Here is a 21,774-nt window from a genome sequence, read left to right as displayed (position 1 = left end):
ACTGAGAAAGAGGCTTTTGTTTCGAGCCCGGAGACTCACCCCCAAGCCCCCAAGTCGATTTTATTCCCTAAAAAGTCACAGCAGAAAGAAATGTTTATCTGCTTCCTTTTTGTCAACCATCTTTGCTCTAATATCCACAGCGATGTCATATATATAATTTAACCTCGACCTGTTTAATTCTATATAACATGGCTGTACAGCCTCGTGATTTGTTTATTCCGAGGGCTGTGTGCAGGCTGATTGTCCTTCATCCCTTTTTGTCCGACAACCTTAGGAATAAAAGTTATTTAATTTTCACGCTTTGAACTTTTCTGCATGCAGTGTGACAGAATAAAGCCAAAACTGTCACTGCTGCTGCGAAAAAATATTCCGTGACGCCCTCATGCGCGTGGAGACCATTTAAATCCTGCATGGAAATGTCAGACTGAGTCACTTACTATGAAAACAACCATATGGAATGTAATCACACTGTAAATAGTATCAAAACCAGTTGGATTTAATAATAAGATTTAGATCATCAATTGTTTTTGAAACAATAAAATATCCTATCCTATCCTGGTGTTAACATGATGTATGTTCTATAGTGCACATGCTTTTGTTATAACCCAAAGAAGGATGCTTGAGGGACAGTTCAGCCTTCCGATGTCCCACGCTCTGAGGTCTGCATGCCCTACTAAACAGTCTCCTAATAAGCTGCTTTTATACCCAAGCAACACAGACCAAAGTAAGAGAAAGAGTGGGACAGATATTAGAGAAAGACCTGCCAAGCCATCTTTTAAGCGTAATCCTTCATAGGCTCTTTTTCTCCCCACAGTCCATTGTAGTCCCACGGCTTCCTGAGAGGGAGGGAGGGCGACAGACAATCGCAGAGGTGAAAGGAGGTTGCAGATGCAGAGAAAGAGAGAGGGAACACAAACAAGCCTGCTGCCAGAAGATCACAGCCTCCCAGTTTAGGGTTCAGCCACTTTGACCAGATCTGCTGCACATATCCAGCTTAATCCCTCTGCCACCCTGTGAACACTTCACTGCCTTCTTTGTGTGTGCGTGTGTGTGCGTTGTCAAGCAGGGTGCTGGGATTGTGGTGTGTGTATGTACAGTAAGTGTTTGAGTTAGAGACGAGGGACTCTGCCTGAATGGCCAATGTCTTTCTACTTCTTTTTTTTTACTCTCATCACTTTCTCTTTGTGGCTTTTAAGATTCTTCAAACCGCCTCAGAGAGGATTAAAGTCGAACCAATAAACCACGATGGACAGTTATGTTTAATTCATTCAAAACTGCAAGAACATCCCCAGTATTATTACAATTTCTGCTCAAATGCACCGACACACAGAAACCATGCCAATGGACATTAAGTCATGCTCAATCAAAAAAACCACCATTTGCAGTGATAATATTATATTAAATAAATATAGTTTTGGGGTGTTCATAAATCTTTTTCTTCCCCCCCCCTCCCCCCCAAGGCGAGCATGCCCTCACCTCCCCTCAGCAACAACAATAAATAAACAACCCCCCTCACCCTCATCAATGGCGTCAGAGTCCGTGAAGGTTTTGTACAGTTTGTTGCATCATGTGATGATGCACTCAGCCCGTACCGTGTTCTGTGGGGCTCAGAGTGATGGTGAGAGCAGCAAAGGGGGCGGAGCCGTCTCCCGCCTGACCTCGGTTTGACCACAGGAAGGATGCACCCGCCGGGAGGAAGGAAGGATTTAACGTGTTCGTAACAAGGGCAGTCGGGTCTCTCTCTGGGGGGTCGTCTGGCGTCCCCCCCTCGTGCTCCTCTGTGACCCCGGCGCACACAATTTATGATCTACACGTGCACACATTCACATCTCCGTCTTTCTCTCTTTAATTTTCTCCCCGGCAGTCTTGAATTGGGTCGTGTGTGAGGGCTTCCCCGCCTCCACTTCTGTTTGAGGCCTCTAACCCTGCGACTGATCCGGACGGTTGATTGGCTAAAACACTTCTGTCAGGTCACCTGCTGCTCGCTGCAACAGGATTGATGACACAGCTCAAGTGACTTCTTCTTCCTTTAACATTTTTATGTTTCTCAATTCTTTCTCCATCTCAAACTATGTTTGATAGCGATTTCCATCATACCTGAGGCAGAATGCAATTTCCTGTGATTTTGAGCGTGGCATTTTATTCTCTAGAACTCTGCTTTATAGTAAATTTGCCATTCAGAAGCACCTGCATTTATATTAAATTTGCTTTTTCTTTTTTTTAAATATTTTTTTTGTTCCTCTTCGAAACATCTCAATAATGTTGAATGGATGGCTATCAGAGAGCCATTCATGGTCCTCACCTCCTGGCATGAAAAGTAATCCTGCATGTCACTTGGCTATGGTTAGGTCCAGACTTCCATTAGCGGAGCCAGCAGCAGACTGAACTCGGGGTGTTTTAATTAGTGTGCCGCCTGCATTCATGCATGGAAATGAAAACCAGCTGGCAAAGTGCTGTCTGCAGTCTGCATGCAGCAGAGGATCAATGTGCCAGCAGCAGTGGTATCAGCGCTTCCTTTTTCTCTCTGAAAAGAAGGGAATCCTTGTCATCATGTTGTGACAGGCCGTTTCCTTTTTGCGTGGATTTTCTGCTAACACTGGCTGTGGTTTTTTAACCCCCCCCATTGTGGCGTAGTTCAACCTGCCCGCTGAACTTTCCATCAAGTCAATTGCGCTTTGTTGTTTGGCCTCTCTGCGCCGCTGAGAGAAGAGAAAGTCCTCGTCATCAATCACCCTGGTTGTCGGTGGATGTCAGTGGATGAAAGCAGGAGAATGTGGACACATGGCCAGACAGCTGGTATCACAACTTTCATATACTCCTTGAGTGTGTATTCATATTCATACCCTTGTTTTTTTATACACCATAGGAAGTGCAAGTCTGTGAATGCTGCAGTGACAGCATGACTCAGCTGGAAAGCCAGACGTCTCCGACCAACACGGGGCCGTAGTAGAAGATGCTTTATGCATGAGGTTGAGAAGCTCAAAGTATGAGAGTAAGTGTTTACTCTGGACTGTTTGCGTGTTTTTACTACCTCAGTTTATTGATGTTTGTGGTTCGCAGTGCAGAAGGGGGCGAGGAGGTCAGAGCATGTGCTCCACTGTTTATTATTGATGGCAATGAGGTCAGTAAATGACTCAGGTGGAGATGAATATGGGGTGAAGGAGGGGGGGGGGGCTGTCTCTGGCTGAAGTAATGGACAAGCTGGCAGGTGGTCCTGCCAGAATGACATGGCCTCGCGGAGGAGTAATGGGGGGGGGGCAGCGTGTCAGGATGCATTAGAAGGAGCAGATAGATGGGCTCAGAGATCCGTCTCGGATTTGTGACCCGGCCACATATGGAGCGGATAATGTCACGGGGGAGGACAGAGAAAGACATCCAGGGGGAAGCTGAGGAAGACTGACACAAAAGGAAGTAATTCAAGCAGCCTGCTGACAGGTGTGACCAGAGCACCGGGGAGAGAGGAGGCTGCTGGGCCGAAATCATCTGCTTTTTGTGAAAGCGAGTGTCCGGTGGGGCACGTGGTGATGGATTTGTCGTGAAATGAAGATTGACATCTTACCGATTCCGACCCTCTGGACAGAAAGCTTCCGACCTGATCCCTCCGAGAGTGCTGTCACAAGCAGATCAACACACACACACACACACACGCACACACATGGCTGTGCTGTGGTCAACACCTTCATCAACACACATTGTTGGGAAACATGCAACTTGTGCTCCTACTGACCTTTTCTGAAAGAAAGGGTGCGCTAACTTGCGCCCGAGGCGGCTCAACGGGGGGGGGGCAGAGGGAGGATGTTAGCGCAGAGCCGGGTGCTCCGTGACAGCCTCTCATTGTACCTCAGCCACTGGTGTCATGCTCTCATTGTGTCCGTGTCGGGAGCAGACCCACAACAGATGCTGAACAGATAACAGAAGCTGTCCAAACGGATGACGTCACAGCTCAGATATTAAATGAAGCGTCCGTCCACACCTGATGCTTTTTGATGCCGGTTGTGAAGGGACGGCTTGGTCCTTGACGTCGCCGACACTGTCCCCGCTTTACCGGAGGGAAAACGCGTCCTTGTTTGTTCAGGTCAGAGTTTGTCAGATGAATAGAGGACATATGACCGATGAGCGATGTAGTCCGGATATTACCTTTTTGAAATGTTTCCTGTGTCAGGGGCCACGCTTATCTTTGGGCGCCTCAGGTGAGCAGAAAGTTATTAAGATGACTCAGATGAAGGAAGATTGATGCGCATGAAACAGAAAAGCAGGAGTCTGTAAGTGTAAATTAGCATATCACACTTCCCTGTTGGGAGTCTAATGTATTAAATGATGCACCGGTTGTTTTCATCCGCCTCCATTCGTCCAGATGTGCTGTTTCATTATGGAATCATATCGTCGATGTGAAGCAGTGTGGCTGTGAAATCTTTCCTTACATGTCCAACAAGCTATTAATCACAGGAAGACACCAGTAATGGCTGTGGCAGTGACTAAAGAGGCACCTTTGTGTGTGTGTGTGTGTGTGTACATGAACACTACAGCAAGTGTGCAAATATCTGAAAATACTCATATTTCTGTTTTCTGCCACAAGCATCAAGTGTCCCATCTGCTTAATGCACCAATTTATCTTCCTGTCTCAGTGGCGGTCCTCTTGACTAAAACCATTCATAACCAGCTAACGGGCATTGGGATTTTTCTCACTAATGGGATCCATCCACTCATAAACAAATTTGTTGAATTGCCTCTCCAGCATATGATGGCAATTAAATTAAAATGACTTCATTATACCATGTAGGGATTATACACTATAGAGTGGATGATGGTCTTGCAAACACAGAGACTTACGTTCCACATCATTTCAATAATGAATTACACAGAAAGAATTAAATACGTATCATTATCATGGTAAATGTATCCAGACGAAGCTGATGTCTGCAAGCTTTGAAAGTTTTCTAATTCTGTGTATATATATATATTTTTCTTTTTTTGTTTATCTATATATATATAGATAAATCACATTCTCAATTTTTTGGCAGTATCTTCTATTAAATCATAACTCAAAACACTGATTTGGTTTGAAATGATTGCATGGTTTTATTTTTTATTAAGGTAAAAGTCCTCCGTGTGTTATTGCATGGAATAAAATGATGGTAGTAGAAATACCACACGCTGCAAAATAATCTTTTTATCTGCGATCAAATATTTGAGCGGCGGCCGTGGTCAGGGACGTCCTTAATCCCCTCAGCAGCTTTTGTTTATCACGGAGACTCTGAGGCTCATCTCATCACTTTGTTCACTCCAGAAATTCAGACATTTCACACATTTAGTGTGTTTCACACGCTGTCGTTGTTTAGGAATGTCTTTTACAGAAACCCGAGAGCTTTGTTGTGTTTCCACACTGTTAACAGGCAGTAGAGGGTCAGCTCAGATTCTCCGAAGGACCCCAGTCTGCAGATCTGCCTAATCACCAGATGGCTGCTCGCTAATGCATAATGCATCCGACTGCTATTACAAGTCGGCAGGGAAACACAGCAGTGATTTACATTAATATTTCATCAAGTCGCTGCGACATCAGAGTCTTAATGGAGGAGACCGCGCGTGTGCGTGTTATTATTAATAAAGTGGACCCTGGTGGCCTGTCAGGTGAAGAGGTGACAAGGCAGGTTATCAAATGGGCTCAGTTTGAATAAGAAAGCTCTTTGAACCATACAGGCTTTTGAGAGCCTTAAGAGTCTGAGAGAATAAAAGCATTAAAGCGAGCTCATGGTATGAAAGGCGTTTGCTGTTTGAAGGCTTTGCACTTTTTTTCTATCCTTATTGTGTACATCTGCATGAAATAGAAGTAAACGGTTTCAAAACTAAATAAGAAAATTTTTATGCAAGCAATGTTACCTATAAACTGCTTTATCGAAACAGACCTACCTTCCGGTTGTGGCTTTGCATCGAACACACAAACACGAGAGTTCAACTCTCCAAAGCGCATACTTCCCAAATTGTTCAACTCTTCCTAAAAAAAGCTCCTCATGCTGTAAACAACAGAGGACATCCCTGACCTCCTTCTATTTTAAATGCTATAAAACGCTACCACATGGCGGCCCCGTGACATTTCCCTCCCCTCTGTGTTTCCTCAGATGACAGTGCGTCCGCAGCCAGCAGCATGGAGGTTACCGACCGCATCGCCTCCCTGGAGCAGCGGGTCCAGATGCAGGAGGACGAGATCCAGCTGCTGAAGTCGGCTCTGGCCGACGTGGTGCGGAGGCTCAACGTGTCCGAGGAGCAGCAGGCCATGGGCTCACGCAGAGGACCCACCAAAGGTAACACGGATACACCAGCGTGGTTTCTAGAAGCTCCTGCTACTGACCTTTGCCCTTTGACTCCTTTTTTATTCACCTTGTCATCTCTGTTTTCCTGATGATTTGTCCTTCCCTTCTATATCCAGCTAACTTCCCTTCCTCTCCCCCCTGTCCTCTCTCCTCCTGCACTGTGTTGTGTTGTTTCACGTGCTGTGCATCGTGTGTATAGACGCTGCTTTGATGAGAAAGTCTCCATCAGCAGGCAGCAATGTTGGGAAGCCAGGTAGGCTGACTGTGAGGTCCGTCTGCACTAACCAGGCCCGGTGTTCACAGAAGGGCCCGTTTCAGTCACTGCCTGCTAGTGTTATGTTGTATACACAGTGTAGTGGACCCACATCACTGCCCGGGCAATACAATGGGATCAGGGTCTCAAGATCGAAAAACGGGAACATTTTTAGCTGCGCATACGGTACAATAATGAATTGATCATTTCAAGTCACAACTTGTTATGTTTACCTCTTTTTAGGCAACCTTTCTGTTCTAATACTATGTTCTTATTTAAGTAGGAAGGAGCTGTTGAAGATTTAGTTTGCTTCATTTAATTATTAAGTTGAAATAACTCATTTTTTCTCATTCATGAGACGTTTCTATTGTGTAACAGTACTGCATTTGTTGAAATTCATATATATAAGTGGAATCCTCAGGTCGATGAACATCATGACTTTTTATGCACTTAAATGTGTGTTTGAGTGATGAAACAGAAACTGCTGCCAGTTTGAGTCTGGAGTGAACGAAGGGACTTTTAGTTTGATTCGATTTGGGAGCTGAAGAGTGACTCAGACTCTGAGATGCTTTCTCTTATTGTTCTCCACTTTTAGCTGCAGCGATTCAGCAGCCTGCTCCTCTCCACTGGAGCACAATGGTGTGTTTTAGAAATAGAACACAAACACACAACATGCTAACAAAATTACAACCACAGTTTGCCCCTGCATTACAACCTGAAAGATAACAGAGCAGTGTGAGTTAGTGTGTGTGTGTTTGTGTGCATAAGGATGTTTGTGTCTGCTGGATGAAACGCAATCTATTAAATATGTATCACTGCACAAGAGCTGCAGCTTCCATTTATTATTCTTAAGCTCACCTGACTGGTGTGTGTGTATATGTGTGTGTGTGTATGTGTGTGTGTGTGTGTGTGTTCATGCCCCATTTATGTTGTCAAACCGCCGTCTGAAAGTGATCTGTAAACATGGAAATGTGACCGAAACAAAACAATATTCTCAATAAACTGAGAAGAAAAGCAAAAAGTGTGATTTCACATTGTTATTACATTAAGGATTTCTTTGGTGAAGTAATCTCATACGTTTTATGATTTATATAATTTAATGTCTCTTTAAACTCTCACTGAAGAGCATAGTGTCATTGCAGAGGGAGTGGTTTTATGTGTGTAGTGTTCAACAGTAATTAATACACTGTACATCAAAGTAAAATTACAACGAATTACGGTTTAATTCTGATTGTTAACAACCTAATCATTGCATTAACCCACCAAAAAAATGGGTGGGTTCCTCCCACTTTCCACTTAAGTGAACAGAACACTGTGATACACAATAATCACATGTTTTAGAGCAAAATCTAGATTCTCCCTTTTTGGTATTCTAATACAAGCTGTTGCCTCATGATTGTGTTTGTTAATAATGTAAATGTTTTTTATGTGATTATTGATGCTACAAATTTGTCTTTAGGACCATATTTGCTCTTAATAATGCCCGGATTAATAACAGGTTGATATGTGGGACAAGTTTTGGAACAAAATAAGAGTAATACAAGGACTAATAATGTGGTAGAAAGAAGCATGAAGAGAGAGATCTCAATAAACCTGTTACCCCTGTGCATGTTCGTAGGCTTTCCAACACAACCTCATGGTACCCTCGTTTTTACCTCATCTCACGAAAAAAAAAAAGTGTTCTGTCACTGAGAGATGTGTCTGTAAGTGAATGTATTGACCTTAATTAAAATGAACCCTGCTTCCTGCTTCTCTTCTTTAATTCTGATCCTGCGGTTTGTTTCCTTGCAGCCAGGCCCATGATGGCCACCTTGCCATTACGGCCCACAGTGAACAACGGGACCATTCTACCAAAGAAAGGCAGCGGCACCCTGCCCTCGCCATCTGGACCGGGGTCCAGGAAGGACACCAGCACTCCAGCCAGCAAGAGGTGAGGGAAAATAATCAATAATGCTCCGTAAACGAGCTTACAAAGTATATATACCTGCAGTCTGTTCTGTTTTGTTACCCTTTAAATTAGTTTGGCTTATAAAGAGGTTTCTTTCAAGACATTTTATTTCTCTGTAGATGTTTTTCAGTCCTCTCCGTCCGTGCCGTGTCAGATCATTCAAGCCGTAAATGGTCTTATGTCTGACATTTTATCATCACTAGCGACTGACATTTAACAAGGCTGATAAACAGAGAAATGCTATTGTTATCTCTGCTTCTCTTGTGTGTGTTGTGTGTGTGTGTGTGTGTGTTTATACATGCATGTGGAGCGCAGGTTATCAATCTTGTCTGTCAGTGGAACAAGTTCCTTTTCCCATCATTGGAGGACATTACCATAATGAAGCTCAGCAGGCAGCAGGGGCCAGCTCCAATCCAACCAGCTGTGTACTTCCCTCTCTCCTTGTTTCCTTGATTTTTATTATGTCTAATTTATTTTCTGCTTCACAGACGTTTTTTCAAGGGTTAGAGTTGACACTTTGTTATGAATGTCACCTTCACGTTAAAGAGAACAATAAAGGAGTGGCTCTGCTAATTGAAATGAAACCAATATGAGGATTTTTGATTAAAAACAAACAGCAAGACAAACCCAAAAAATGCAGGAAGTCTATCTTGTGTATTTACTCGTTTCTCAAGCTTTTTACACTTCATGATTACATACCTTTTGTTGGCTATAATGTCCTTTGTGGACGGTGCCATAACCAGGGTTTAAGGTATAGAGCCAATAAAAAGATCATTCATGCACAGATTTCATTTGCTTCAAGATTGTTTGAATGTCAACATTCCCCCAAAAACACAAAGCAGCTGACCTCAGTGACTGCTTGGATAAAAATTAAGTTAAGAATGACCACTCTTGCTGCTGTGCAAATTGTGATTTCCACAGAATGTAAATGATCTGTGAGGCGTCTTATTGACTTTACATTGCAGTTGCCTTTCATTGAAATTCTCAATGTTCTTCATAGAAACCTCTACACCGTTTATTAGAATATGTGAAGTGCTTTTAGGATGAGGGAACTGTCACCAGTCATCTCCCCTGTTTGGCTTGGCGTGTTATGTTGTGTGTATGTCCCGCCTCCTTCTTCACGTGTGTCCACCCTCTTGTGCTGTCTCTCTCTCTCTCTCTCTCTGATGTGCTCTCCTGCTATGATGTTATATCCTGTCTATGTCCTGTCCAACCTTCAATGTGATGTCCTGCAAAATCCGTCCAGTTTGTCCTCTCTGTCTCGTTCGGCCAGATTTCTCTACCTGCCCCTGAGGTGAGAGGATCACCGGTCTACAGTGCGTCGCTACTCACGATATAACATCATCGCTGCATCGCAGCTCCGATGCATGCTAATCCTTTACTTTCCGTTACTAAATCATCCTCAAGTTACATGGTAACCGTTGTCGTTTCTCTCATTGCTAACATTCACTTTTTGTTCTTTGTACGTGTTGTTCACAGTCTGTGTCTGGGATTAATCTAAACTGAGTCCCATCGGTGTTGCCATGCACACACAACAGCCCTCCCCAATGCCCTGTGGCCCAATTACTATGATTCCTCGTGGGACGCCACGGCAAACAACAGTTTCTATTTTTCTCTTTGCTGAACAAACACATGCAGGCTCCCCAGAAGGGATAACGGCCACCGGCTACTGTTAGCGTTTGAATGGACGTTTCTCCCACAGGGCGGATTAGGTGACTGGGCCCACTGGCCATTAGATTGCTGATGGAGCCTTTTCATTGTTGTCAATGGGCAGGCTGTCTGCACATCCAATGCGTCGATGTGCACAGGTTTGTACTGACTTTGTGTTGATGCTTGCCAAGCATCGGGAAACAATCTGGGGTCTCTTTTGCTCTGGTGCAAACTATTTGAGTTCTGCTGTAAAGTCTCAAGGTTTAAGACTGCAGGGCAGTTTCAAGAAAGCAACGTCAGGTAGTTTCATGACCTATTTCTTTGTGACCTTTGTTTTTTTTGGGGTCATCTTCCACCCGCTGCAGCACTGTGAGGAGAGCCAACTCAAACGAACACGTGGGAACTCTCACGCGGAAAGATTCGGGCGACTCCAAGGGCAACCGAACTCGTGCCGGATCCACCGGCAGCAACTCCAGCGGCAAAAGAAGCGACGGGTAACACAAAAACGTCCCGTCAAATTTAGTGACACGTTCATCTTCTAGCTTGACACAGCAGAAAATATGCTGATCTCCTTAGAAAGCAATGTTCAAATCCCCAAAACACGCACTGGTTCATCTGGAGGCGGGATGCCGAAATGACAGCTGTCTGTTTACTCATTTACTTTGCAGCAAACAGAGGGATCCAGTGTTCAATGCAGGTAAGATCCAGCTGCACCTTTGTGGTTGTTTCAAAACAACACCACTGAGAGCCATTAAAACACATCAGAGGCAACTGAAGATGAAACATTCATCCTTTCCCCCGGTCCTTCATTCATGTAACCAGTCCACTTCATCCATCCCTCCATCTTCACATCCAATCATTCCATTCATCTTTCCTTTATAATAAGCTATTTTTGCATTGTTTTAAATTGGACTTCAGTTGTGTTTAATAATATTCCAATACTGCGGAGACGTCAAAACCATCCAGCACCACAATCTTCCAAGAGCTTTTCAAATTAATTAAGATTTTACATGATTTCCTCTTAAACAAAGTAGCCCCATAGATTAGCTAACCGCAGGGAGAGCAAACATTTTGTATTGTGGCAAATATTATCCACATATGAAACAGTCTCATACACGTTCTATGGTCTTTGTTTATTTGCAAACTGTAACCATGAGATTACTACAGGTTTGATCACCTCCACTGTGCACTGCTGTTACCGTACATTTGAATAGACTCAAACAGATGATCCTGCAAAGCGGCCCAATCAAGTCAGCGCCATGGACATAAACTGCCACTTGGTGACGGTTAACCAATACAAATGATCATTCCAGCAGTAAATCCTTCCAATAAAATGCTTTCGTGCAATTAATGAATTGATTACATGCAAATCGGTTGGTTTGATGAAACCAAATCGCATGTAAGTCAAGTACATGTGACATTGCATGTGTGGTTTTTAAACAAAGGGGTAAAAGAAAGCCAGTCTTACACCATCACACAGAAAGGAGCACTGATTCATAAAGAGCATTCGGGGACAAAGGTCGCTGTCTGTTAACACCTGCAAACAGGAAGTGCACCCATATTAGGACAAACTAGGGAGGAAGCCGTACCATGCCTCACCTGGTTCTTGTGTCTTTCTCCTGTGACCTTTACAAGGGATGAGACGTGTGACCCACTGCAAAGGTAGGCTCCCCCCTCCCCTTGCCCAAAGCCCCCTGCCCACACAGCTCTCTGCACACCGCTGAGTGTTTGTTTGGATCTCTGCACATGCATCAACTCTGTTCTGAGCCGCAGTGCAGAGGCTGAGGATAAAATAAGGTCTATTATTTTGAAAAATGATTTTGTTTGGATGTCTCATCGATGATCAGACAGCTGTCCAGACAGGGGCACGAGTGGGTTGACAAAGTGTGTGCGTGAAAGTTACATTCCTTTTATTTCCTTTAGACACAATTAACGGACACACACACACACACACACACACATAAATCCTGCCTAACCTCCACTGAGAGCTGCATCAGAGTGATTGGAGTGTTTGCACTTGTGTGTCTCCACACTTTGTGTGTTCAACTGCGGTTGAAGCTGCTGCTTCACCAATTGTGTGTTTGCTCACAGCCTCACTTTTGCTCAAAGGCAGTTAGCTTCCGTCACCTTGGTAACAACACTACCATTCCTGACACTAGCTTCCCCCCCCCCCCCCCCCCCCCCCCGGCGGCTTTGAATTTTTCAGCATACAGATTCCTCTGTTCTGTGATTCCTCGCTGCAGCTCTGCTGCCTTTATTATGTTCCCCGCCCTCAAAAAGGACTTTTGCCTCACAAACCGATTCAGTCTCTCTTTTGGGGGGGGATTGTTCCTTTTGAAGTCTGTGTGATTTTACTGCTTGTAGTTTTGTCACTTGACGTAATGTGTTTGTGTCTAGTCCCCTTCAGTAAGAAATCACAAGACAGGACTCAAATCCTCTTCTCACAGACGTTCTGTTTTCTAAAAGATAATCTGAGCAATTTACTGTTGAAAGACTCTTGACTAGAGGTTCCCAACTTTTTGGCCTCTTATAAATAAAACAGTGTCTGCTCCTCTCCATGAATTATGAGCTTTTTAATCTAAGACGATTTTAACCCTCTAAGCCTCTCAACTCGTCTTCCCATTTATTTGTTAGAGGCCTAAAAGTAATTTAAAGAACAAAATATTTTGATGGAAAGAACAATGTAAGATATTGTTGATCCCAGCGTTTCAACACTCACCACGCTGCTGCTTTCCCTTCATGTATTATACCGGTGGTACAATGCTTTCACCACGTGTGACACAGCAAACGGCCTCTACATCCTTCTAACTTATTCTACCAACCTCCTCCACCCTCCACGTTTCTTGCTCCTCCGCCCCGCTTCTCCCCGCTTGGCCCCCTGTTTCCACCCAACCGGCCTCGTCGACCTCCCCCACCCCCCGACCATTGGATCCTCTGCTCTCCCCCCCCCCTCGTCAACACTATAGTCACAGTTCAGATTTACCTCAGCCGCTCTGGCGGACGGACGGGGACCGGAGGCGGCGCCGCCGCTTCGTCCGCCAAGGCCCGCTCATCCGCCGGCCCCCGGCAGTCCTCAGAGAGCAGCGCCGCGGGCATGGCCAGGAAGGGCGGGGCTGGCACGGTGCCGCCCTTCAGAAACCCCCCGAGTTTCAACATCCAGTTAAAAGAGTCAGGCAGTCTGTCGCCTTACTCTGCCCTTTATCTGCCCGGTTACCGCGGCCCCATCAAGTCCCCCAGCCAGTACTTCCAGATCTGTTACTAGAAGCACTCGCTGTGCTGGAAGACCGGCCGGAAGACGCTCAGTACAGAGGAAATGCCCGGGTCCAGTTCAGCGTGTGGTCACTCTGAGTCCTACGTGTCCTCACATAATAACCACTAAACATAAACATACTAAACTTACTCAAGAAGTTGCAAAGAGATGGCCGTTTTGAAGAGAAAAAAAACACATTTTCTTCCGATAGAACAGACAGAAAGCGTTTCTTGAGATTAGTGGTTTATTTTGTTTGTTTTGGTTCTCTTAATGTTTTCTGCATGATTTTTTTTCAGTTTTAAATTTCTGAGGATTTCTCATTATCCCCGTTTATTAGCTTCAATCTGTTTTATTTTCATAACATTTCCTCTGCTCCGCTTTTGTCTGCATTTTATTTTGGTTAACCACTGCTTTCGAGATGAATATTCATAACTTTTGAAAGTGTTTGCAGTCTATTGTGCGCTCGTTGTTGTCATAAGAATGTATCTGAAATGACTAATAAAGTCAATCAAAAAGCTATTTTCTTTGTTTGAAAATTCTGTCATTTGTCCATTTCATAGCGGAAAGAAATCCAATCACCACTCCATTCCTCTCCAATCCTGTCATATAATCATCAACATTGTCACCCCTTTCATACACATAATCACAACATATTGTATTATGCTTCTCTGTCATGTCTGTGCTATTTGCATACTTGTCATATATATATATAAACAAAAATAGATACTGACATGATTCCAGCGTTCACATCTGTGTTTTCCTCCATGTATATTATCTCACTGATCTTTTTGTTGCTTTTTCTAGAGGAAGGTTATGTGAAAATGTACTTGAAAGGTCGTCCCGTCACCATGCACATGCCCAAAGAGCAGGTGGACAGCTACTGTCTGGAGGCCAGAGCCGACCTGCCCGGCAACAAACTCAAACTGGACTGGGTGTATCCTTTTCTATGGACCAATCTTACTTTCAAACACGGCCCTGTTTGGGGTTTAAGGAGTTTGGAAAGGTAATCTTTTGAGGTAGAGTGAACCCAGATTTCACTCTGCTTGTGCAATCTGTTAGAGTAGATCCGCTCAGATGTTGCAGCAGTTGGGAACAGGCTCTGCAGCAAGTCACCATGTCCTCTCGTGCCCTCCTATATTTGGTTCATGTGGTGGTTTCTCTCCTTAGTTTGTTGAGGGAAGAATGAATGGAGTGAGTTGTTCTGTCTAGCAGAAACCTAATCGGGAAAGAGCCGCGAGGGTGGCCGAGAAAGGGTTAAATCCGAGAGATGCACCCGCACACAGACACACACACACTCACACAAATATATACGTTTGCTGCAACGTTGTATATGTAGTCAATGCACTAGATAAGGATAGATACAAGCACACAGGGTGTTTATTGGTGAATGCACTTCCATTTTTGTTCCTGCAGCAAACACATTTTCATTGGCATTTATATTGTTCCTTTGAGTCTATAAAACATCAGGAAATACCCTGTTTCATGTTCTGCTTTTGTCCAGCAGTCTAAAACCAAAAGATATTGGAAGTCAGTCCGTCGGTCCTCTTCTATACCGTCAACCTGAGGAGGTCACAGGGGTCATAGAGAGAGACAACCATTCACACAGCTGCTTCCCCAATTAACCTGCACATGACTGTGGGAGCAGTGGCGAACATGCCCACGCCACACAATGAGTTGTTTTAGCTTTGGATATCTTTTCTGTTTCATTCCCTAACCTTATCTGATGTCCAGTTACGGTTACCGAGGTCGAGACTGTCGCTCCAATCTTTATCTGCTGCCCACCGGGGAGACGGTGTACTTCATCGCCTCAGTGGTCGTCCTGTTCAACGTGGACGAGCAGCTGCAGCGACACTACACCGGACACACGGACGACATCAAATGGTGAGAGACACCTGGGGATTATTCGGGGGATTTTAAGATGCACGCTCCGGCCCGAGGGGACCGTCATCCAGCTGCTATCTCGTTACGTGCAGCGTTTCTGCCGTCCTCACAGGCTGCAGAGCTCTGTCGATTCTTTACACCTATTGCGTGCAAAGTAACTGTGGTGAGGGGGGGTGAAGAATAAGAAAAGCGAATCGCCGTATTCAAAGGGGGAGGAATTTATCCTAAGCGATTTGCTTTGCCCCTCACATTAGCCTGGGCCGCTCGTGGGAGCTTTGGTCGTATTTGCGGCTTCAAAAACCTCCTTTCATGTTGTGCACGTTGCTCATCTCTACTCAAACGGTCCTTTTGATGACGGAAAGCTTTCTCACATCATTCTCCTCACCAGCCTTGCCGTCCACCCCGATAAAATCACCATAGCAACCGGTCAGGTGGCGGGCACCTCTTCAGATGGAAAAGTAAGTGAGGTTAATTTATTAGTAAAGTGAGGAGTTTTGCTATTTTATTGGAGAAACAATGTTTTACCCTGCAGGTTCAGGCAATTATGATTTAAAATCAGACTGACAAGTTGAAAAGCATTTGCTCTACTTCGCACGCTGCCTCGGGAAAACTTCCATCATGCTGATGCTCATGTGTGTGTGTTTCTTGTTCCTGGCAGCAGCTGGCTCCTCATGTCCGGGTGTGGGACTCTGTTAGCCTCCACACGCTCCATGTTCTAGGTGCAGGCTTCTTTGACCGAGCCCTGGTCTGCTTGGCTTTCTCCAAGTCGGTAAGGAAAAGCACCACCGACGCACTTAACACACTCAACCTCTTTTTCTGTACTGCATTTCCTGGCAGATCGACGTGGCTTTGTGTCTTTTTCTGTGTGTCAGAATGGAGGAAACACATTGTGTGTCGTAGACGACTCCAATGACCACGTCCTCTCCGTCTGGGACTGGCAGAGGGAGGACAGACTGGCTGAGGTCAAGGTATGTGCTCGTGTTTTTTAATTAAATCCTTTGCTCGAGTTTTTTGGGTCCAAATGTATATCTTTATATATCTTTTAATTGTTTCTCCTCAGTGCTCCAACGAGTCAGTGTTTGCTGCAGACTTCCACCCAACAGACAGCAACATCGTGGTGACCTGCGGCAAGTCCCACCTCTATTTCTGGCACCTGGAGAAAGGTGTGCTGGTCAAGAAACAAGGACTGTTTGAGGTGAAACACCAACATATTATCTCACTAGCATAAAGCAATAACGTTTGATATAGAGGCTCAAATGCTATCATGACAGTCTATGTTATATGGTCCTATTTTTAGCTACAAGGAGATAATCAAAGGGAGGAAAAATGAAACCATGTGTGTGCTCTTGTGTTCCTTACAGAAACAGGAAAAGCCCAAGTTTGTTTTGTGCGTGACCTTTGCAGAGAACGGAGACGCCATCACAGGAGACTCAAGTGGGAACATCCTGGTGTGGGGAAAAGGCACGTTAATTAATTAATGAATTTGTTGATCTTTTATTTACGGACCAATGATCCAATGAGATCTCATTGATCTATTGATTGTTTGTCTCTCATTAAATGGGCCAAGTCAAGCCCTCGACCTTTGTGTCCGTCCGTCTCCGACCGAACTGTCTCATCCATCTCGTCCTGTCTCCGTCACGCAGGCACTAATCGCATCAGCCACGTCATCCAGGGAGCTCACGAGGGCAGCGTCTTTGCTCTGTGCATGCTGAGGAACGGCACCCTGGTGTCGGGAGGTAAAGACCGCAGGCTCATCTCCTGGGACGGCGGCTATCGCCAGATACAAACGGTGGAGGTGAGATGAAAAAGGTTCAACAGGAAAAATATAGAATTTAGAAGAATTATGAAATGCATAGGTTGACCTTTTCTGGTTTATTTGTTTTTTCTGAGCTACATATCCACCCCCTTCTCTTAAAGTTGGTTTCTTATATAGCCAGACGGGCCTCTCTTGCCTGAGGTGGCGGACTTTGTATTCTGAATGCTGCACCATATCATAAATATTACAGAGCCTGAGACAGGTTTGTGCCCTCAATGAGATTCGAGGGTGTTTATTATAACAGTAGTTGTGGATTACTTGTGTCTTATTGGCAGAAAACCCAGTCAAAAATATAAATTATATTTGTTCTTGGAAATGCTTAACTTGAAGGAAATGGATGGTTTACATGATGTTTGTTGTTCCTCGCCAGGTGCCTGAGTTGTTTGGACCAATCAGGACCATCGCTGAGGGCAGAGGGGAGACCGTGCTCATCGGCACCACCAAACACTTTGTTCTGCAAGGCAGTTTGGATGGAGACTTCATGCCTATTATGCAGGTAGATGAAACCACTAACACTGCAACCAACAACTATGAAAATTGTTTAAAAAAGGTCCATCAAAGAGTCCAATGTGACATTTTGTCATTAGTTCACAAACCAACAATTCATAGTAATCATGCAATCAGCCAAGATACAACACAGAGAAAAATATTATTTTATTAATCATAGCTTTATTATTTGGTTGTGCAAGAACTGGGAAAAGTGAAAGGCTGTGACGTTGAAGCAATAACTAATGGAATTGAAGAAAACCTCTCCTCTCTCCCCCAGGGTCACACTGATGAGTTGTGGGGTTTGGCTGTGCACCCCTGGAAGCCTCAGTTTGTCACCTGTGGCTATGACAGGCAGGTCTGCCTGTGGGACTCCAGTTCCCATCAGCTCATCTGGAACAAGAGTATGGAAGTAAGTTGAGCCAACACCGCCCCCCTGAGGTCAGTCACAGGAAGTACACGGCGCACAGCGAGATGAATCGCGCCTATTTGATCACTTCTGATGTCCTTGGGAACCTTCAAGAACTGCACATTTAGCAAATATAATGTATAAACGGGACATACGATCTTCAATCTTAATTTAATGAGATAACACAATAATAAAGTTAAAAAAATTCCTTCTTTTAAATCTTCAAAAAAATGTTCAGGTGGATGCGGCTGTGTTTTGATGCATATTACATTGTTTGTTTATGTTTATTAAAATTTATGTAAATAAATAAAAAAACGTTCCGTGTTTATTGCATTTAATCACATGAAGTAGAGGGCGACTAAATTTACTCTCCTGTTTCGAACAGGATGCTTCCCAATCAGCAGGCTTCCACCCGTCTGGAGCTGTGGTTGCCATAGGGACCCAGAATGGCAGGTAGGCATCGTCCCATCACTATAACAATATAAAGAAATATAGTGTCTACACGACTGCTAAAACAGTCCTTTGCACGAAAGAAGCAGATATTAGAGGTGCCCTTGACCCTGCAGGTGGCTGGTACTGGACTCTGACTCCAAGGATCTTGTCACCGTGCACACAGATGGGAACGAACAGCTGTCTGCTATGCGCTACGGGCCCGGTAGGCTTTCACTCACTCTTTTACCTTTGTTGTATATGGATCATCCCACTAATCATCCTTGTCTTCCTTGGTTTAGATGGCAACTTTCTGGCCATCGGTTCCCACGACAACTACATCTATATCTACGCCGTGGCGGAAAACGGGAGGAAGTACAGCCGAGTGGGGAAGTGCTCGGTGAGCTCCTGTATTCTTAATCCCCCTCATCCGTAACCTGTTATTTTTAGTGCCGCCCAGCATCAGCTTTATATGTAGTCCCCTGCTCAGCTCAATCTTTATGTCTCCACTCTGCACACTGTGTCCTCACACAGAAGCTGAAAAATGACAAAACACAATGAGTCAGCTACGTGAACACAAAAACTAAGTGTTGCAACATCCAATCCAATCCATATTTATAGAGTGTTGTGTCTACTATAGGAACACAGTGAAGGGCCAGTGGAGGAACATTTTTAACTCGGTCCTTTTGTATCAAATCTCAGGGTCACTCGAGCTTCATCACTCATCTGGACTGGTCAGTGGACTCCCAGTACCTGGTTTCTAACTCGGGCGACTATGAGATACTCTATTGTAAGTAGGTCTTTAACTCTGTCGCATTGTTGCTTGTTGTCTGTGAACACTGCATTCAAAGTTGGCTCCTCCTCTCCTCTGCAACAACAGCTGATGCCGCCCCCCCCCCCCCCCCAAACACTAGTCCCAACGGTAGTTGTTGTATTTGTTGTGGTTTTCCCCAGGGATCCCATCAGTGTGTAAGCAGGTGGTCAGTGTGGAGACCACCAGGGACATCGAGTGGGCCACGCACACCTGCACCCTGGGCTTCCAGGTCTTCGGTAAGTGAAGGCTCCTTCCCTTTCCCCTCTTTCAGGTGAATGCTCGTGTCTCAACGCCCCCTCTCTGCTCCTCAGGCTTGTGGCCCGACGGCTCGGACGGCACCGACGTCAACGCCGCCTGCAGGTCCAGTGACAAAAGCCTTCTGGTCACCGGCGACGACTTCGGGAAGGTCCATCTATTCTCTTACCCCTGTTCGCAGTTCAGGGTAAGAAACAGCGCCCTGGTTGGAGTTTGAACGTGGCGAAAAGCCCCAAAATGTTCTTTTGAAAGATTTCAGTAATCAAAGAGATTAAGCCTTTGTGAAACTTTGATACACTTTTTTTTTTGGGAGACATCTTCATTGAATGCTTTTCCTTTCAGGCTCCCAGCCACGTGTATGGTGGCCACAGCAGCCACGTGACCAACGTGACCTTCCTGCACGATGACGGCTACCTGGTGTCAACAGGAGGGAAGGACATGAGCGTGATGCAGTGGAGGATAGTCTGAGGGAGCTCGCAGAACCGGATCCTGAGTTACTGCTGCTGAGGCCTGAAATCCAGCTGAAGCAAACTAAACTGAACTTAAAAATAACTCAGAAGCTTAATAATGTGGCTTTGCTGAACTGAAGTGAATTGACAGAAGAGGAACAAGAGGTTTTCTTCCTGATCTGCTCTCAGATCCCAAACGAGACAAACTGTTGGAGGTGTTTTTGTGCAGTTGCTTGAAATACAAAAATTGTGAATATTTTGCTTTTTCTCTAATCACACTACACACCATTGAATCCCTCTCTCTCTCTCCCGAAATGTAGCCAAGTCCCCAACGACATGAGTGAAATCAAACAGGTCCAAACTAGACAGAACCAAAGTCTCCGACTTTCGGAGCGCACCGGCATAGTTTCACTCTTCTCATTCCCGCCACAGACGATGCACTGAAGAGGTTCATCTCTGCGCTGAAGATGCGAGAGCATTGGAACAAAAACTATGTACGGAAAGAACGAACATAGGGCTTTTCTTATTGATGAACTTTTGTGTGTTTTGTATTTAACAACTCAGGAAAAGCACCGGTCGAGCAGAAGTTGTCTCTTGTATTGACATTGGCATATCAGAACAAGAGAGGTGTCGAATGCGGTTAATATCAGATTCAACTGTTGACCAACCATTCTTCATTTATTTGAATGAAAACTACCCGTGCAGTCGTGATGATAACTAGATATAGCAAGTCTAAACACTTTTTACGTTTTTGTGCATCCAAATCTTATAAAAAGGCACCTTTAATTAATTCATTTTTTAAATCTTCTCTCCCAATTCAAGTTCCTTTGAGGTTTTCCCTGAAATACCTCCCAGTTGAATCCAATATGAGTGCACACTAAAAGGCTTGAGACTGCTAATGAGAAAAATTTAGGGGGATCTTTTCAAAGTGTTTCAGATTTTTGGGGAAGGGTTGTTTTCTTTCTTGCCTTTGCCTCAAGGTGCAAAAAAATGAAAAGCAAGCATGTTTTTTTTCTTTTTTTAATGATGTGAATCCTGTTAAATCTGCATCCATCAGCATTTTATTGCACTAGGATCAGTTCAGAAAGTAGAAGGAAGAGACCATTACACTGTATCTGTTTACATCTGATGTGCTTCTCGGTTGCGCACCATCAGTCTCTGAAAAGTTATTTAATTGAACCTTCTTAAGTGTTTTTTTTCCTATAATGCATTGCTTCACAGTGTAAAATATACAGCAGGTCTCTTCATCTGCACAAATGATCATTTAGTCCTTACCGGAGCTTTTCATGATCCAATGATGTCTGTTTTCAACGTCCCAAACTGCGTCCTACACCTCCTCTATGTCACACTCGTCAACTTGCTGTCATCAGCAGGCTAATATCACACACACACACACACACACACACACACACACACACACACACACACACATGCATAAATATAGCAGATTATGTTGACAGGGGTTCAGCAGATATTAGTGTGACTATAACTGAAGTTGATATGAGGCAGGTTGGCATTTGAAAGCGATTTGCTTGTTTGTTGGAGAATTGTTATCAGGAAAATCACTCAAGGCTAACAGCAGTGATGTAATCAACACACTAACGTGATTTATTTTACCATTAAACATCTGCAGCTGCAGAATACCATTGAGCTTTTAACAAAGTCTGAAAGTAAATGCAACTTGAAATTCCTACAACTGTGTCGTATATTTTCCACATCCATCATTTTTACTTTTTGGGGGGGGTTCTTCATTTTTACATACGATTTCTCTAAGATATGTTGCGTGTAAATATACTACATTTTAAATGTGTGCAGGGTTTATATAT

The 21,774-nt window shown here is 44.4% G+C and overlaps 1 protein-coding gene across 12 annotated transcripts; it reads left to right on the top strand.

Annotated features, from left to right (window-relative positions):
* Positions 1-3,859: 3,859 nt before the first annotated feature.
* eml1 (EMAP like 1) lies at positions 3,860-21,644 on the top strand. 12 transcript variants are annotated; one of them, XM_037487466.2, is made up of 27 exons: positions 4,076-4,190; positions 6,117-6,299; positions 6,508-6,561; positions 7,157-7,200; positions 8,353-8,491; positions 8,825-8,934; positions 9,756-9,803; positions 10,525-10,653; positions 10,828-10,856; positions 11,795-11,821; positions 14,214-14,343; positions 15,141-15,290; positions 15,679-15,748; positions 15,949-16,059; positions 16,163-16,258; positions 16,351-16,485; positions 16,652-16,751; positions 16,934-17,085; positions 17,477-17,602; positions 17,873-18,004; positions 18,387-18,454; positions 18,568-18,656; positions 18,733-18,830; positions 19,133-19,220; positions 19,385-19,480; positions 19,556-19,686; positions 19,842-21,644. In XM_037487466.2, exons 3-27 carry the CDS (start codon positions 6,547-6,549, stop codon positions 19,965-19,967), a joined length of 2,439 nt encoding a protein of 812 aa, XP_037343363.2. In that variant the 5' UTR covers positions 4,076-4,190; positions 6,117-6,299; positions 6,508-6,546; the 3' UTR covers positions 19,968-21,644. The 12 variants fall into 12 exon arrangements, with proteins under 12 accessions (XP_037343358.2, XP_037343363.2, XP_037343352.2 ...); XM_037487461.2 differs by lacking the exons at positions 4,076-4,190; positions 7,157-7,200; positions 8,825-8,934 and adding an exon at positions 3,860-4,075; XM_037487455.2 differs by lacking the exons at positions 7,157-7,200; positions 8,825-8,934 and having other exon boundaries at positions 4,082-4,190; positions 9,783-9,803.
* The last annotated feature ends 130 nt before the right edge of the window (positions 21,645-21,774 follow it).

This window comes from Pungitius pungitius, chromosome 14, assembly GCF_949316345.1.
Source record: "Pungitius pungitius chromosome 14, fPunPun2.1, whole genome shotgun sequence".
NCBI classification, from domain to species: domain Eukaryota; kingdom Metazoa; phylum Chordata; class Actinopteri; order Perciformes; family Gasterosteidae; genus Pungitius; species Pungitius pungitius.
This window is presented reverse-complemented; position numbering and strand designations above follow the sequence as displayed.